This window comes from Danio rerio, chromosome 21 (assembly GCF_052040795.2).
Source record: "Danio rerio strain M-AB ecotype USA chromosome 21, GRCz13ab, whole genome shotgun sequence".
Taxonomy (NCBI): Eukaryota; Metazoa; Chordata; class Actinopteri; order Cypriniformes; family Danionidae; genus Danio; species Danio rerio.
Genome location: NC_141041.1, coordinates 26,440,210 through 26,458,301, shown reverse-complemented (window position 1 = coordinate 26,458,301; position 18,092 = coordinate 26,440,210). Strand labels below are relative to the sequence as shown.

Genomic DNA, 18,092 nt, shown 5'->3' with positions numbered 1-18,092 from the left:
ACATACAGAGCATTGAAAACATTGGATGTGAGCTACAGTAGAAAAGGTAGACTGGGTCTCTAAAGCAGTGACAGCTGTCATTCATGGCCACATATAACAATAATACAAGTGTATTCAACCTTCAACGAAGGCCAACAAGCCACTGTACTGATGGGTACATTTAGATATTCCAACTCGCTGTATCTGCATATTATGGCTTGTATTGTGTTATGTCTTTTGCGCAGTTAACCTTTCTCAATGCTTGATGTCAATGGTTTATGTACCTCATGTCACAACCAATCCTCATTCAATTCCATGACTTGTGGTTGTGGTACTCGTGGTTTTTTGGCCAGGCAATGCTGTCAATAGTGTTTTCACATTTGGAATTAAACATAACCCAAATTGTTACTGATTAAAACTAATTTGTAGCAGCTAATCATGATTTAATGATGAGTATAATAAGTTGTTTTAACAAGGTTAAAAGAAAGACGGTTATGGGGTAAATGTTCATCAATGAGTTATCAATCTATATCAATCAAATCAATTTGATAAAAAAAGTGTTTGGGTGTTAAAGGGGTTAGTTCACTCAAAAATAAAGATCTACTAACAAATTACTCTCACTCAAGTGGTTATAAACCTTTTTGTGTATGTTTTTCTGTTCCGCACAAAAGAAGATATTTTGAAGAATATTGTAAACCAATAATATTGACATCCATAGAAAGAAAAACAACTATTATGGTAGTCAGTGTTTACCGGTTTTCAACATTCTTCAAAATATCTGTTGTAAAAAAAGAAGTCAAACAGGTGTGTGACAATAAAATGATGACAATTTTCATTTTGAGTTAACTCATTCATTTTCTTTTCCCTTTATTAATCAGGGGTCGCCACAGCGGAATGAACCACCAACTTATCCAGCATGCGTTTTATGCAGCGGATACACTTCTAGCCATATCCTAGCACTGGGGAACCCCCATACACTCTTGCTTTCACACATTTAGCTTATTTAATTCACTTGTAGCGCATGTCTCTGTGGGGGAAACCGGAGCACCCGAAGGAAACCCACGCAAACAAGGGGAGAACATGCAAACTCCACACAGAGATGCCAACTGACCCAGCTGTGGCTCGAACCAGTGACCTACTTGCTGTGAGGTGACAGCACCACCCACTGCACCACTGTGTCGCCTTATTTTGAATGAACTATCCCTTTAAAGTACTTGCAAAAGTGTTGTCAAAAAACCATCGGCTGTTTAAGTGCTTACGAAAAAATGGGCCAATAGCTAAAATTCTGTCATTGTTTACTCAACCCTATGTTATTCCTAAACTGCACAACTTTCTTCAGCTGAACACATGAAAAGAAATTTGGAAGGATGCTGGTAACCTAGCCATGTCCATTGTATGGTCAAAATTTGGTAACATAAACAATAACATTCTTCTCAAAATATCTTCATTTTCCACATAGAGAACAAATATTTTTGTAAAGCCAAAAGTAAACATTAATGACAGAATTATTATTTTGGGCTGAATTCTTCCTTTAAAACATTCCAAGTATGCAACGATAATGGCTTACCATTTGATTTGTTTGGCTCCCATTTTGGCACTAGAGATTTCAACCCTCTTCACAACATTTACTCATCCAAAGCACATCGGAAAGTTTAGACATCTGCATTGTTCTTACAGACAACTTCAGAGTTCTGCCTCAGCACACAATGTGTGCTACCACTCGTCTTCTCTGCTAACTAGCTTCTCATTGTCAGCATGCATGCAATTGACAGCAGATCCCATCTGTGAGTTCAAAGCCTCTTCAGATGAACCCACTGTTGTCCAAATGGAAATCCTGTTTTCAATCCATCCACAGTGACAGGAGAGAGCGGCACTGCTCTGTCACCAAGGCAGCTGCATCCTGCACACTCCTCTCCTTCTCTCTCTGGCTGTGAGTTCGGCTAATTATTCCTCTTCTCAGTTCAGCCTGTTCTCAGACGTCCCCTTTACTCCTCAAAGCTCTCCATGGCTGAGATGCATTCCCGTTCTAGCTCCTGTTTTTTGTGTGGGGATATCAGACTTGGTCCGGCCTTCCTCTGTTTACCCTCCCCCTATGCAGCCCTCCCTCTGTTTCGTCTTCTCTCTGCCCTGCCTCTCTCCCGATCTGTTAGGATCAGGATTTTGACAGAGGGGGTGCTGCTGCGAGGACTGTGGCTCGTTTTCTACAGGACAGGACGCACTTCACATTGAATTTAAGTGTAAAAAACAATAAAACTGCTGTAATCAAGTGGTATTGGCTGACGAATCAAACATTTGAGTTCACTTTTTCTTTTAAGTCTCATGGTCATAAAGCTGCATTCATCAAAATATAAAGTGAAAACAGGAATACTTAGAAATGTGATTTACAATTAAAAATGACCGGTTACTGATTTAATTTGCATCTATTCTCGTGATGAAAAAAAATTTTCAGGGTAGTTCACAAGTGGAGAACATGCAAAATTTTGAATATTCAGAATACTAATTCTGGTTTATTTAGCATTCAGACAGTTTAACACACTTTTATGATACTAAACTTATCGAACAATGATGCGTGCTGAGTTAAAAGCACCCTTTGTATATGCATACATGTGATTTATCAGTTGAGAACTCGTGAACAGCTTATAAAATGATGAAAGAACAAAAAACTGTTGTAGGAATTTCTCTGTCACATGCAAGCAGAGTTGTTTCTAATGACTGTTTTAAACTGTAATAGGCAATTTTGCGAAATTGGTGAGAAAAAAACAGGTATGCATTGCATTTTGATCAAACTAAATAGTGTTGAAATGACACAAAACAGAAATGATAAAGACTCTAGCAAAAACCATCTAATATCTTAAAACTGTGTTCAAAGACATTATTTATTTTCAATGTTCAAAAGTTGAGCAGCAGTTGTGCTCCTTATTATTTTTTCAGTATTTGTTTGATGCTTTTAGAAGATATTTAAGAAATGTTGGAAGCCAGTAGTCATTGAATTCCATTATTAGAAAATCCCAGTTTTAGATAACAATATACATATGGAAGACAATGTCTACCGGTTTCCAAAATTGTAATAAATATTTTCTTTTCTGTTTAACATAAATGATAACAGAACTTTCTTTCTTGTGTGAACTCATTCATTCACTTTCTTGTCGGCTTAGTCCCTTTATTAATCCGGGGTCACCACAGCGGAATGAACCGCCAACTTATCCAGCACGTTTTTACGCAGCGGATGCCCTTCCAGCCGCAACCCATCTCTGGGAAACATCCACACACACACACAAACACTCATACACTACGGACAATTTAGACAACCCAGTTTACCTGTACCGCAGGGAGAACATGCAAACTCCACACAGAAACGCCAACCGAGCCGAGGTTCGAACCAGCGACCTTCTTGCTCTGAGGCGCCACTTTGTCGCCTCTTGTGTGAACTACACCTGTAATTTCTTCCCCAAGAAGGTTACCTTTACCGATCTTTTTTTAATTTTATTTTTAAAAGTATTGTACTTGATATTTAACATTCAGGTATAAATATTCTTTCACAGAGGGTGGGCATTTCTTTCTGTCAATATTAGCTAAACCAATTAATTAATCTTAGTATTTATATGTGCACCTTTTTACACAGAAATTGAATTTACAGTACTAGTGAACAAACTATGTAAAAGTGCAAAATTACCAGAGTTTGGCTGACTTATCAGCTTAGACTTATTAGCCTAGCAGATCTTTCTTTCTTGTAATACTTTACAATTTACATCTTCTCCAAAAAGGGCTTTTTAAAGCAAAAAAATGTCCTGCTTGAACATGCAGTAAAGATTTTTTCCCTGATAGATCTCTTATTCATATAGGCATCTATGTGAGAGGTTACAATTGTGTTCCTTTTCCTTGTATGTCTGTCAAATAAATGCTATTAGCTCTTTTTTAACAATCTAGGCGCAAAGTCTAAAGCCCATGGGCATTTCCGAATCCCCTTTTGCCATTAAGGACAAAAAAAATATGCTTAATAAAAAATTTGTTTCAAAACTATTTCTAAATTCAGTTCTAATTTCCAGCAAACGAATGAATCAGAAACTGTTTCAGTTCTTCAAAATAGTAACGCATTAACAATACGCCTTAACACACCTCCTTTTTAGACCGATACACTCAAGATTTCACAAAGTGGCCCAAATGGATTTGCTATTTAAACAATGTGGCGCAAAGCATAAAAAATTAGGGTTGTGCTGGTCTAAAATCACATCAAACTTGTCTTGCATCTTATTGGTGCTCGACTGCTAAAATAGTTTAGAATCACTATATTAAGAATCACTGTAACATCATTACATCCTACAACTTTTTGTGTCTTATAGCGTCCATTTAAAACAAACAAACAAAATTTTTTTTTTATTTTAAATTACTCAAGATCCAAGGCCACTAACACCAGACTTAACCTGTGCCCTATGTACTCGTTGAAGCTTTGAAACTAAACCTGCTTGAGTTTTGGAGCCTGTGATGACATCTACCTTACACCAGTTTGTTCTTGATTCCACTTGAGGTACCACTGAGCCTTTAAGAAAAACAAGCTACGTTGAATAACTAGATTTTTTAAATTTCTTCTTATAATTGGTATATTAAATGTTGAAAGTCTGATCAATTTATAAAAGCACTGGGTTTTATTGTGACCCAAATGTACCCTTATTACCACTGTGAACAAGTCAACAAAGTTTTAAGCTGTTCAGATCTGTCATAACATGTCTTATGAAGTGCCACTCAACTACAGTCCAACTCACTGGCCTGACAATGTCCAACAATGATTCCTCACATAACACTGGTATTTAAAGGCATTTAAAGACATCTGCAAAGAACTTAGTGACTAAGCATACAAATGATGCTCTGTTGGATAATCAGGTACTGAATCAGCTCCTTCAGCTAATTGTCCCAAATAAAGGCCAGTCACACATTTTGTGGTTTTCAGAGTCAGTGCATGATGAAGCCTTCGTGAAAGCCGGCGGGCAACAACATCCCCAGCTTCACAAAACAGGCAGAGAGAAAATCCTTGTGACAGCCTCCTCCGTTCCATCTATGTGTTCTCTTCCCATTAAGGCAGGGAGAATGAGGAACAGGGCTTGAGATGTTTTTTTTGTGGATTTTGTAACTAAGAGATACGGTGTAAAACCAATGACATTGTGAAATGTGAAACTGATTGGTTTCAAGAAGTGTTTTGTAAAACTGAAGCCAATGATTCTCAGCTGATGTTATTCTCAGTTTGAAAGTTTATGAGCACCTAATTGTCTATTTATTTCCATTTGCTTTTAAATATTGATTTTATATTGATATTATATAATCAAATATTGATTGATTTCAATATCTTAAAAAAAAAAAAAAAATATTACAAAACTGTTAAAGATTAAAATTTCCATTTTTAAATCCAACCACATAAATTCTTTTTCTTAAAGAACTTTTGTTCCAACTATTCAATAATTGAAAGAAATGTTTGGAAGTGTTTCAATGTTTCAAATGTTTGTCTAATTAATTGACATCCTGAAACTATCGCATTTATAATTGAGTTTAAACCATTTTTCAATAAACAAATGTAAATAATAGACATAGAAGTTAATGCATACAAAAGTTTCTCTATTAAATTGTAGTTTTTCTCATTTTATGGACGCACTTTACAATAAATTTTTATTTGTTCATATTAGGTAATTAGGTAACTACTAACACTAACTAATAATGAACACTTGTACAGCATGTTCTAATCATTGTTCAACATTTACAAATGTATTAAATAAAAACTAAATTCATGCTCTTTAACATCATAACAATGAACAACTACTTAAAAAATTATAAATACTGTAATAAATTTATTGTTAATAGTTTGTTCATGTGAATAGGTTGTTTTTAGATGACATCATTGATAACGCGCGAAATTCAGATTGAGGGTGTTGGGGAATTCATTTTGTCTTAATAAATTTCTGATGAATGTATTACTCTCATTCATATGCTTATTTGAGTGATTTCAGCATTATTATTATTATTATTATTATTATATTATTACCCATACCTGTGGGATTATTATCAGGTATGTGTGCTTGGGTAAATAAACAAAGAAGTCACCCTATGTAAATGCAGTCAGAGATGAGAAGAGAAATTAGAAGAGCAGCATTAATGTCACAATGAGAGTAGACTTATAAAAGCAAGACCATAAGGACACCTGCGTTCTGTTCTGTAACTCATGATCATACACATCTGCACACTCAGACATGTGCCCCCGCTCAGTTGTAATGACTTTTAAAAATATGAGTACCTATGAACTTCAGCTGAACTTACAGTAGACAACTCAGTGGATAGTGAACAAAATATATTGTTGAGTATTGTTTTTTAGCTGAGTCATCACTTCTGAAACAGGAAGGAAAGACCTTAATTGGACATGGATAAGACCCCTGAAAGACCCTGAGATTCTATTGGTGGTTTTATGTTTCAAATCGGCCAAAACAAGAAATGTCAAACAGCTTTTAAAGACTTCCAAAAGCTTTTGAGCTTTTAAAGACTTCCACAACCATACACTCATCCACACTCATACACTACAGACAAATTAGCCTACCCAATTCACCTTCACCGCATGTCTTTGGACTGTGGGGGGAAACCGGAGCACCCGGAGGAAACCCACGCAAATGCAGGGAAAACATGCAAACTCCACACAGAAACGTCAACTGTCCCAGCTGAGACTCAAACCAGCGACCTTCTTGCTGTCGGGAGACAGCACTACCCACTGCGCCACTGCGTCGCCACGTATAGTAACATTCAGTAATGTAGAGTTTTATACATTCTATTTATCTTTTTTAAAAAATAGCTTACATTACCAAATAAAACACAAAGTAGGCCTACTGTGCAAAAAGGGGATGTCTCTCAGACACTTTTAGAAGCTGTTTTTCATTCATTCTTACTACACTCAAGGTCTTTTAGTCCCTTGTTTATCCTCATAGCATCCATGCTGGATAAAAAAAACGCATCTTAACTCAGTCTTTCGTGAAACGCAGTTGCTGTTTAATGTATAGTAAATCAGACTCATTCAAACTAGCATCACTGCACAAAAGCACATTATGAATGCATCCTACATTTCCGACTGTACAGTGTGTTTTCTTTTGCTGAGTTTTGAGGTAAGGGATGTTTTTATTTTCCATTCACTGACAGTGGGACAGAATCATCCAATTCCTTAAACTTCATCTTTTAAAATCGACTTCGACTGTAATAAAACAGTCTCCTCATAAAAGCCGGCGTATCAGTGCACCGCAACAGTGAAAACATGATTCGATTCACGCCTTCTGACTGGTTCTCAGGATATAGCGGCTTTTGCTGTCAAAGTCAAGTGGTGTTTAAAGGCTTTTGCTTATTTCTGAATGGGCCGACGGAGCGATTTGGATGATTTCAAGCAAAAATATTGTTGAACATGTTTTAATTGAATAAAGCATTTACTCAATGTCAATAGCTAATTTTTGGCAGAAGTGGCATTTAGCGGCTTTTGCATCTGAACTCATCATTTGTTAATGTGTTATATAAAATTCAGATGCACACCACCACACTTATACAAAATCCAGAAAAATGTAAATGACGTATCGCTGTAATTAAATATCTATGTTGTTTTACACTAATCCAAGTCTTTACCGGCGTTTCGGCAGAATAAACAATCGTAACACGAACATCGAGATGTGCAGAAGTAGTGAATGTTTGTTGATGGTAAGTTCATTAAGTTCATTCCCTCTTACATAAATAATAAATAATAATGTAAACTATGCCTCCAGGTTTTTAGATGCTTTCATCTGTTATTTGGTGATGTCTGGTAGATATACGCATTGTGATTGTGTATAATTATAGCAAAGAAAACTGAAGCCTATTGGATAACTTGTTTATTCCTAGTGCTTCGTCATACCACAGCAACAATATAATTACTATGAGAGTTAAATTCAAATAATTAACTATAGTATGCTTCCAAACTCTATTTACTATAGTATTTTACGTAGCATACTAGCTTGTACAGTATACCGCTCCAATGACAGGCAAATATATTTTAGTTCAGTAGAAAACTCAGCCCTTTTCATGATATAAGGATCATGCCCAACAACATATGTGATTATTTTCTATTTATAACTCCTCTGGAATATGATATAAATTGCAAATATACAGACTTTCCCCCATGTCTCCCTTGCAGTTTTTTACTTCCTGCCCTCTATCTAATTTTTGCGCATCACCAGAACCACATGCTTGAAAACAACCTATAAACACATTGCCTAAAATCAACAGTGACACTTTATTTTATGTTCCAATTCACGGTATTAACAAACCATTAATTAACACTACTAGCGTAATAAACCTCTAATTAGCTGAATATTAATATTTAGTAAAATAGAAGTTGGTTTAGGTTTTGGGTAGGATAAGGGATGCAGAATAAGATCATACTTTATAGCTACTAATGAACAGTTAATATTCTAATAATAGGCAGGTAATAAGCCAGTAGTTAATAGCATGAATTGTGATCTAAACTAAAATGTTACCAAATGACCTAATGCAAACTTATTGTAAAGTGTTACCAATTTCACTTTATTCTAGTTAAACTTTTAACACTGAATACAATCTGCATGATTACTCCTTTAAGGTATGACAATTTTATTTATTACCAATGCTTACAACAAGTACATTCTACTGTTAATAGTCAAAATCTTCTTAAGTTTGTCATAAAGATGTTTGAGTATCTGATATGTAAATGATATGAGAATATATACTTGTCAATTGAAATAAAAGGCTGGTAAAATAAAATTTTAGCTCTCAAATAAGCTGTCAAAATTGAGCTTCATGTTATGCATATTATATTTTAAAGTAAATAATAATGTGATTTTGTTTACATTTACTGCCTTGTAGAAATCACTTCTATATGTTAACAGTTGTAACTCATAAAAATGATTTGTTTTATATATATTACACAGATCGGTTTAATCAGTTTAAAGAATTATCTAGCTTACCCTGTGGATTTTGCTCCTGTCTCCTCTTCAAATGAGCCTCTCTGTCCCTCATACTGCTGAACCAGTGCTCGAACACTCCAGCAGGGATTTTCACCTTCCTCATCACCAAGGCAGCTGCGACTATGAGCAAAATTTTTTTCAAAAAACAGTAAAAAAAACTATTAAGGAATTTCATTTTTTTCACATTTTCTTGTTACATTAAACAGAATATCAAATGTTTATGAATATTTATATTAATTACAAGTATCTGTTTTCAAACAAGGATATTAGGGCTTGTTGGCAAAGCTGACAGCAAAGCATAAGTTGAGGATGAAACATGTCTGCTGATCTGATTAACCATATGCCACCTATGAACTGAGCTGCAATACCAGCAGACCACAGCAAGAGGGCATCTGTTCATCTGTTTCAATTGACATTTAGCAAAGAATTTCCATTTTAAATAATACTCTGAAAACAGTGAAATGCAAAAAAGCAGAACTGAAATAATTAAATGGGAAAAGACAGATATCCTTTGTGTATTTAATAATCTACTGTCTTTGCCATCACCATGATGACCCAGTTAAACCATATTAAAAAATGACTTTCTATTTGTTTATTGTTTTCTTAAAAACAAAGAAACGAGTTCAATGCAAATGAGAAAAAGGTAACACAAAAGTAAAGTAATGCTACTTTCCATGAAACGTTGCTGAGTAATGCAGTCAGTTACTATTTTTAGGGTGTATCTCAATATTATAATGCATTCATTTAATAATAATTTTCCCAACTTTTGTAGGGATACAATAATGCACTGTTTTCCAACCCTGTTCTTGAAAGTGCACCAACAGTACATATTTTGGATGTCTCCCTGATCTAACTCATTAACCTCAGGTTTGAAAATCTCTGATGAGTTCTGTTGAGCTAATTCAGGTGTGTTTGAGTAGGAAGAGGTGGAAATTGTGCTGTTGGTGTGCCTTTAGGAACAAAGTTGGGAAACACTGCATAAACGCAACAACAATGTACTAAAACCTACAGATCACAATGAAGTCAAAATAATTCCCAGTTTTCACATATCTGCTGCTAAAAATGCTGTATTAAGCATTAGGGATGCTCCAATCGATCGCCCTATAATCACATTTTATGACTCGATCAGTACTCACCAATCTGGCTGATCTCATGAATCGATCACAGGTAGGAGTTAACACGCAGAGGAACCAGACGTGCTAGTTGGAGAGCAAAATATTGGAATGGCCATGCCTTTTTACGTGTATAAGAACTGAACGTTCTGTGTTTTTGACAATATTGTAAATTCACTAAAATCTGGCTTAACAAAATAAAAACGTTAAAATATTTATTTAAACTTGAATATATAGGTGTGCATTTTAACGTCTTATTGATTGAACGTTTTCTTGATTGAGTCATGTTGAATTCTACTTTCATCATTTGGAGTGTTTTCAAATCGCTTTGATAGTTGTTTTTCTTACCAATATTTTATCTGTTTTATTTAATATTTTCTGTAAAGCTGCTTCTGACCATGACATGCCCACACTAATTGGTTATAAGAGACCTGTTTAAGGAATTATATGCAACATCCATCATTTATTCACATAAGGAAGGATCTCTATTTAAGCGTCACACGTAGGGGGGAAATGTGCCTTATGGATTATAAAGCTTGAAGCACCAGAATCAGTACTGAGTATCGGTATCAGTTTGCACTTGGTATCGGCTACAAAAGTCCTGATTGGATCATCCCTAAGCATGCCAGGGCAATAGTAAGTGATGTCATTCAGTATTTTGAGCAGAATCCCCATAGTTGTTTTTGGTTGTCAAATAGTCATGCATGCCTATAAATTGAACTCTTAAAATGTCTTGGCATAAGCTCACTTGTTTTTACAAAACCAAAGCCAATTAATGCCAAGGAATCATTTGAGTCAATGATGAATTCATAAAGACAGTCATGATTTGTTTCAGACATTTGAGCTAAACTAAATAATTTGAATGAATGGTTGTAATAATAACTCATTAAGATCATACTAATTGATTTATAACTGAATAACCACACTGAGCAAAATATTTATATTCAGGACAATTCCAAAAGATACTGAGATACCAACATTTCTCTTTATTACACAGCCCAAAGTAAAGAGTACAAAACATTTGGGGTTACAAAAGTGTGTGGACTAAAAAGTGTAATATGAAGCTAAACATACCTCCATTCTTGCCTGAGGTGAAAGACAGAACGGCCAGGGCGAGAAGCGTCCTGTCTGGCTGCTGCCAGTGCTGCTGCTGCATTCTGGGCCATGGCCATAGCGGAATGAGGTCTGTGATTGGCCGATGAGCCAGTGGAACTCCTGCTTACACCAGCTCCAGCTCTGTGATTGGCTGATGCGGAGGGTTTAAAATGTGCAGCAAGAGCGAGGATGAGCCTCATTGCGGATTTGAGATTCCCTTCCACAATGTCTTTGAGGACAGATAAAAGGGGAAGATAAAAAATATATATAAGCAGGCCTATCAGCTTAAACGTGATTAGTAGCCTGCTTTACAACTCACCCCTGGCAGATGTCTGTGGCATTCTGATCCGTTTGGATGACACAAACTGAAGAACCTTCTCCACGTTCTGCTTCTTTTCCTGATCGTCCCGTGGCTCATAATAAATGCCATCCAGCAGCTCACCAGCTTCACAAATGAAGAAACACAATTCAGTGCAGTGCTTCCCACAGATTTGAAATATACTTGTGGTTGTAGCCTGAATAAACACCTTTTACCCAAAGCACATAAATGGTCAACTACATGCGACAAACAAAACTATAATGTGATTTTTACTATATTTTTATTTACTATGACACTGTTATTTACCTTTTCTTTTTAATAGGTTAAAGTTATTTTAAAAAGCCTGTTAAAATAAAAGGAATCCAGTATTTCTCTTACTTTTATGCAATTTAGGAGCCATGTGCACCCATTAACAGATAAAGGCTCCTCTCTCTCTCGCTTGTTGCTTTATTAGCCGATTCTAATGATATACAAATATTTAGCAGCCAGTATATTTTGTACTCTCCAAGTATATAGTCAAGTTTATCTGAGTGGTTTATAAAATGATTGATCATTTAATGTTTCTCTCTAATGCAAAAACGCATACAAATAACGGCAACTTTAGAAAGCAAAAGTAAAAGCCAGATCCCAGACATTTCAGGAGATTCAGAAACTACGGTTGGATGCATTTTGGCGCAAAAGACGCATCTCTGTATGTCTGCAGAGCACGTGTTGTGTAAGTGTTGATAGTTCTTGTGCACACAGAACCAGCAGTAGGAAACATGCAGAGCAACAGAGGATTTTCCACTGGTTAATCGATCGCAAATGTTTGGCCTTCTTGAGCAAATACAAAAAAAAGTGTAAAAGGATGATGATAGTAATATTATTATTCATGGCTCACCAAAGTACAGTCTATCTATGTGAAGCACTGCAGTGAATAGGATAATTATCCTCATTTATTCACTTTCCTTTGGCTTAATTCCTTTATTCATGAGGGGTCACAACAACTAAATGAACCGCCATATATCTAGCATATGTCAGGGCTTGAAATTGCGACCATTTTGGTCGCATATGCGGCCCAAAATTTTTTCTATGCGACCTTATATATTTGGGAGCATTTCTGCAATGCTTAAAATTGTTGTGTGCGACCAGTTTTTGCTGCAAAATGTTCACCACATGTGCGGATTCGGGAGACATTCACACAGAATGCATCTTTAAGCTCTTTGTCTGTACTTGGAACGTGAAACGCAGCGCTTAGGAATGGTTTAAAACAGTTATCATTTCAACTTGCTGCAGTAAACAAATCCAAGTACGTAATGCTTGCCCCGCCTTCGCGCTCTTCTTATTGGCCCACCACTGCTCTAGCACTGAACGTGAATGATTGGTTAATATCAGCTGTCAATCACTCAGTGCCTTCTGGCTTCGGATGATAGAGAGAGCTACTACCGCGAAAAACTGTAAAGCGCTGAAGATGAGAATGAAGATAACTCTGACAGATTTAGTTTTAGAAACCATGGCATCTACAAATAATGACACATCTTACTAGTGATGATGTGCTGAATGTTAATCCACCATCTACACTTTTCCAAGAATAGAAGACTTCCATTGGCTTCAAGTCCGCTATGAAAAGTCTGTAGGATGGAATTTTCAGGTAACCGTTTGCCACATCTAGCACGAGAGCTTCTGTTAAATCCTTCATATAATCGCCAGATGCTGTCCGCCGTGCAAGAGGCAGCTATATGTCAAATTTAACACCACATACACACCATCGCAAACGGGCTTACACTGAGTAAACTAACATCGCTACTCCTAAAAAGACCGGTATTGCTATTAACATGTATGCATATAATAAGGTACAGTATATGTCAAAAGCATCAGTGCAATATCAGACAGCACTTGTGAGAACAGCACAGTTATACCGTTAACACATTAATTCAAGCAGTGCGTGCAGGGCCGGTGAGCACTCCGTGTATGCTTTGGTCATTCAGTTCTGCTATAAAAATATTTTTTCTTGTGATAATGGGATTTCGTTGAGACATATTTTCCTCACGCTTGCATGTAATGTTATATATGATTTTTTTTTTTGCTTGTTAGTTTGATTAGTGTTGATTTCAAATACATTAAATATGTTTGTATAAAACTTGTAGTAACAGTGCTCATAATTGGTGGGTGCGACTAAATTTTGGCTGATGCGCCTACATTTTTAAAGTTAGGAGCACCGGTGCTACCAAGCAAAAAGGTTAATTTCGAGCCCTGTATGTTTTACACAGTGGATGCCCTTCCAGCTGCAGTACTGGGAAACACCCATATACTCTAACATTCACACACATACAGTACGGACAATTTAGCTTATTCAATTCACCTTCGCTGCATGTCTTTGGACTTTGGGGGAAAACTAAGCACCCAGGGAAACCAACGCCAACACAGAGAGAACATGCAAACTCCACACAGAAATGTCAACTGACCCAGCTTGAACTCGAACCAGCTACCTTCTTGCTGCGAGGCGACATTGGTCACAACTAAGCCTCCGTGCCACCCTAGAACTGTGGTACAATAAGAAGAGACTTACCCACTATCTCAATGAGGTGTGCTAGTACCACACCGTCTCTGAGATCCTGTCGTAAATCACTCACAGGATTCAGTCCTGGTCTCTTCCTCAGCTGAGCATTAACCCAGGACACATACGCAGCCAGTTGCTGCTAGAAAGGCAAAAAACACATACAAAATTTCAGTACAAATATGTTCTTTAGGAGCCACTGACCTGCAGAGTTTAACAGAAAACTAAAGACCAATTCAATATGATACACTTTGTGTGTTCTCGCTGTTTCTACAGTAGGTATCGTTAAAACTGCATAGTGACAAAGTTAGATTAGATGTCTTTTTTACGCACAATGCAAACATTTTTATGCTAAATCACCAACATAACAAAGCATCAATTTGCAGTCAGTCAAAGAATCAGTTTGTTTTATTGGCTAGAAATATTCTTAGAAGCATATTTTGAACATTGTCATTACATGTTCAGTAATATCTTTACTTTGTTTTCTTAAATATTTCCAATGAAACAGGTTAATTTACATTTACTTACAGGGCACCTATTTTACACTTTTTTCAAGATTTAAGTCTTTTGTGTGTCTCCGGTATCAGCAAAGTTTCAGCTCAAAACACCCATCAGATTATTTATTATACCTTTCAGAATATTGAAATGTTCTGCTCTGAACACATTGTAGCTGTTTTTGTGGCTTGTGCCTTTAATGCTAGTTCTCCCCGCCCACCGTTGCCATGTGCTTGTCAGAGTGTGCCTCAATCACCACCTCGGCTGCTTCAGATAAACAGCACAGTGACAGACATGAAGGACGCACATCTCACATAACATTTGTGAGAAATACTACAGTAAAAACTTTCCCAATGATTATTTGATGTGTTTGTTGTGGAGGTAATTCAAGCCTTTCAATGAGTCACACACAATGTCATAAATTCACACACACACACACACACACACACACACACACACACACACACACACACACACACACACAGTGCGCACGTTTATCTTTGCACTGTTTTACACTGCAAATGTGACAGGATACACGTTAATCTCCACTGCTGTATGGATATTAGTTAGGCTAATGTACAAAATAAACCTGATTTAATGTCCACAAACCTAGATTGAAGCGTCTTCTGTATAATTGTACTAACATGCGACTGTGGTGATAAAGTAAAACAACGGTAAAATTTGCTACAATTCATTCAAACATGCACTGTTTTAAAAACATTTTAAACTTGTAAAACTCATTCTCGATCACAGTTGATTATGATTAATGATCACAGCGAGCTGAAAAGATCTTGTAATCACAGTTGCTTTGCTCAAGTCCTGCCATGTTGATATTATATGCATTACTACGAAGACATGTTAATATGCGGCTGTCACTCAATTCGGTGGGCGGGGAAACTGCACTACTATGTCACATTGCGGTGGGCCTCAAAATGGGAGGGATTTGGATCCTATTTTAACGTCAGGAAATTTAAAAAAAGAGACTTATTGTGTTTCTATCACCCAAATATGACTGTGGACACACTATACCTACACACAGTTCAGAAATGTTTAAAAAAAGAAAAAAAAATTCAAAGGGGGGCTGATCATTCTGACTTCAACTGTACCTCCCTTCTATTGACTATTACTATTGACCTTATTCTTCACGTCCAAGTGGGCAGACACTGGAGTATTTTTGCCTCGAGACTTTATTCACTTCCATTAATTTTTAGACATTAAAACATATCATTACATTGCTCGATCTTGCAAACTGACATTTACTTATATTATTATACATTTTGTGTGTAGTCATGAACACACTAATTTGTAGATCAAGTAGTTTGACCATTTTCTGTCATTTATTATTCCTAGTTATTACTCCTATAGACAACTGAATCAGAATTTCTAAAACAATCCCAAGAACAAGCACTTCTGCATTGTAGAATATGGTCAATAGTTTGTGAAAAATTTAATATGTCCAAAATCAACATGGACGACTTAGTTATGCTGAGGTTCTTTACTATCCCACTTTATTATCTTGAGACCACAAAAAACAATTTACAAATGGGAGGTCATATCAAATAGAACATACTTTAATTGATAACAGTTGTGAAACAAATAAAAATGTAAAAAAAATAATAAAATAAAAAAAACAACTCTAAACTTAATTGCAGTATCCACTCGTACAGTAGTGATTTTAGATGCACAAAGAGTTTTGTTATAATACCGTATAAGAGTCGAAGTTTCACAGATCTCATCTCATTTGCATTTTCAGTGCAAGTGTCAAAAATGTCCGTTTAGCACACCTTCCCTGAAAGAGAGTATATAGTGCTGACTGTCCTGGTGGAGTGGCTAAATATGGGGTGCCTGTGTTGATGCCCCTTTTCAAAAGAAATTTATGCCTCAATGCTCAAGATGCACCTGCTTTGACAGGGCAAGTCCATGCCCATTCACCACTGGCGGCCAGCATCACCCTGGTTCAACAGCATGGATTAATCTGACTTGCACTTTCTCTGGCTTGTCACAAAAGGACAGCTTAACTCCCCACGCTCACGCTTCCTCTTCAGCAAATACATGTAGGAACACATAAAAACTGCAGTGAGGTTTGCCGCAGCTCTACCCTCTGGCAAATGTGCTGCGTGCGCACTGAACAAGATATGATTTTTAATTTTTTTTCAAAAATGAAGAATGTGGGGTGGTTGCAGAAAAAAATACAGTGGGCAGAAAGGGTGATTTCTTATTTTGACTAAAAGTAATTACCTATTACTTGGTTGCGTAGTATTTCCTAAAATATTTTTGTCATTATTAATCATTTAGACATTTTTTTTTCAACTATTGTTTTCATCTGAACGACTGTGCAATTAGCTTTATGCAATTACCAATACTGATGCTTTTAAATAAAAAACAATGCACAAAACCATCACAAAATTGTCCATGTGACTTTTATTTTATAATGTCTTAAGTAGCAATTCAGTGACTTTATGGGAGGGAAAGACCACAATTTAAATGTTTTTTACTGTATCAGTGAATTAATCATTCAGACCAATAACGTGAGCAAGATTAACTGATTTTTAAAAAAAAATCAAATAAAAAAACAGACATAAATCAGACATAATTTCTCTCATAAGCAATACAATTAGGGAACAGATGTCAAGATTTTCCATACAACCAGCTTTGGTCTGTTTCTCCCCCAAAGCTATCACATGGCTTCAAAAGACTGAATAAGGGACATAAATTGTATAGATTATTTTTATGATTCAATTTGTCCCTTTTTGGAGCATGAAAGCTCAAGTCTGTGTTCAATGAAATGCAATGAAAAAGTTAAAGGAACGAACTTAAAAATATCCACAATAATTATGCATTATATGCATTACTACGAAGACATGTTAATATGCGGCTGTCACTCAATTCGGTGGGCGGGGAAACTGCACTACTATGTCACATTGCGGTGGGCCTCAAAATGGGAGGGATTTGGATCCTATTTTAACGTCAGGAAATTTAAAAAAAGAGACTTATTGTGTTTCTATCACCCAAATATGACTGTGGACACACTATACCTACACACAGTTCAGAAATGTTTAAAAAAAGAAAAAAAAATTCAAAGGGGGGCTGATCATTCTGACTTCAACTGTACCTCCCTTCTATTGACTATTACTATTGACCTTATTCTTCACGTCCAAGTGGGCAGACACTGGAGTATTTTTGCCTCGAGACTTTATTCACTTCCATTAATTTTTAGACATTAAAACATATCATTACATTGCTCGATCTTGCAAACTGACATTTACTTATATTATTATACATTTTGTGTGTAGTCATGAACACACTAATTTGTAGATCAAGTAGTTTGACCATTTTCTGTCATTTATTATTCCTAGTTATTACTCCTATAGACAACTGAATCAGAATTTCTAAAACAATCCCAAGAACAAGCACTTCTGCATTGTAGAATATGGTCAATAGTTTGTGAAAAATTTAATATGTCCAAAATCAACATGGACGACTTAGTTATGCTGAGGTTCTTTACTATCCCACTTTATTATCTTGAGACCACAAAAAACAATTTACAAATGGGAGGTCATATCAAATAG

General features: G+C 36.2%; 1 protein-coding gene across 13 annotated transcripts in view; it reads right to left on the bottom strand.

The window, feature by feature from the left end:
* The window catches only part of dixdc1b (DIX domain containing 1b), a 53,847-nt gene that overhangs the window by 27,582 nt on the left and 8,173 nt on the right, over positions 1 to 18,092 (bottom strand). For 6 of the 13 annotated variants that reach the window (XM_087301343.1, XM_087301350.1, XM_087301348.1 and 3 more), the window contains exons 2-5: positions 14,041 to 14,170; positions 11,493 to 11,618; positions 11,153 to 11,402; positions 8,967 to 9,086 (exon numbers count right to left, since the gene is read on the bottom strand). In XM_087301343.1, coding sequence (XP_087157469.1) covers positions 8,967 to 9,086; positions 11,153 to 11,402; positions 11,493 to 11,618; positions 14,041 to 14,170 — 626 coding nt within the window. Of the gene's footprint in view, positions 1 to 1,546; positions 2,026 to 8,966; positions 9,087 to 11,152; positions 11,403 to 11,492; positions 11,619 to 14,040; positions 14,171 to 18,092 lie in introns of those variants that run through there. The other 7 variants (XM_087301344.1, XM_087301351.1, XM_087301349.1 and 4 more) reach the window with 2 other exon arrangements.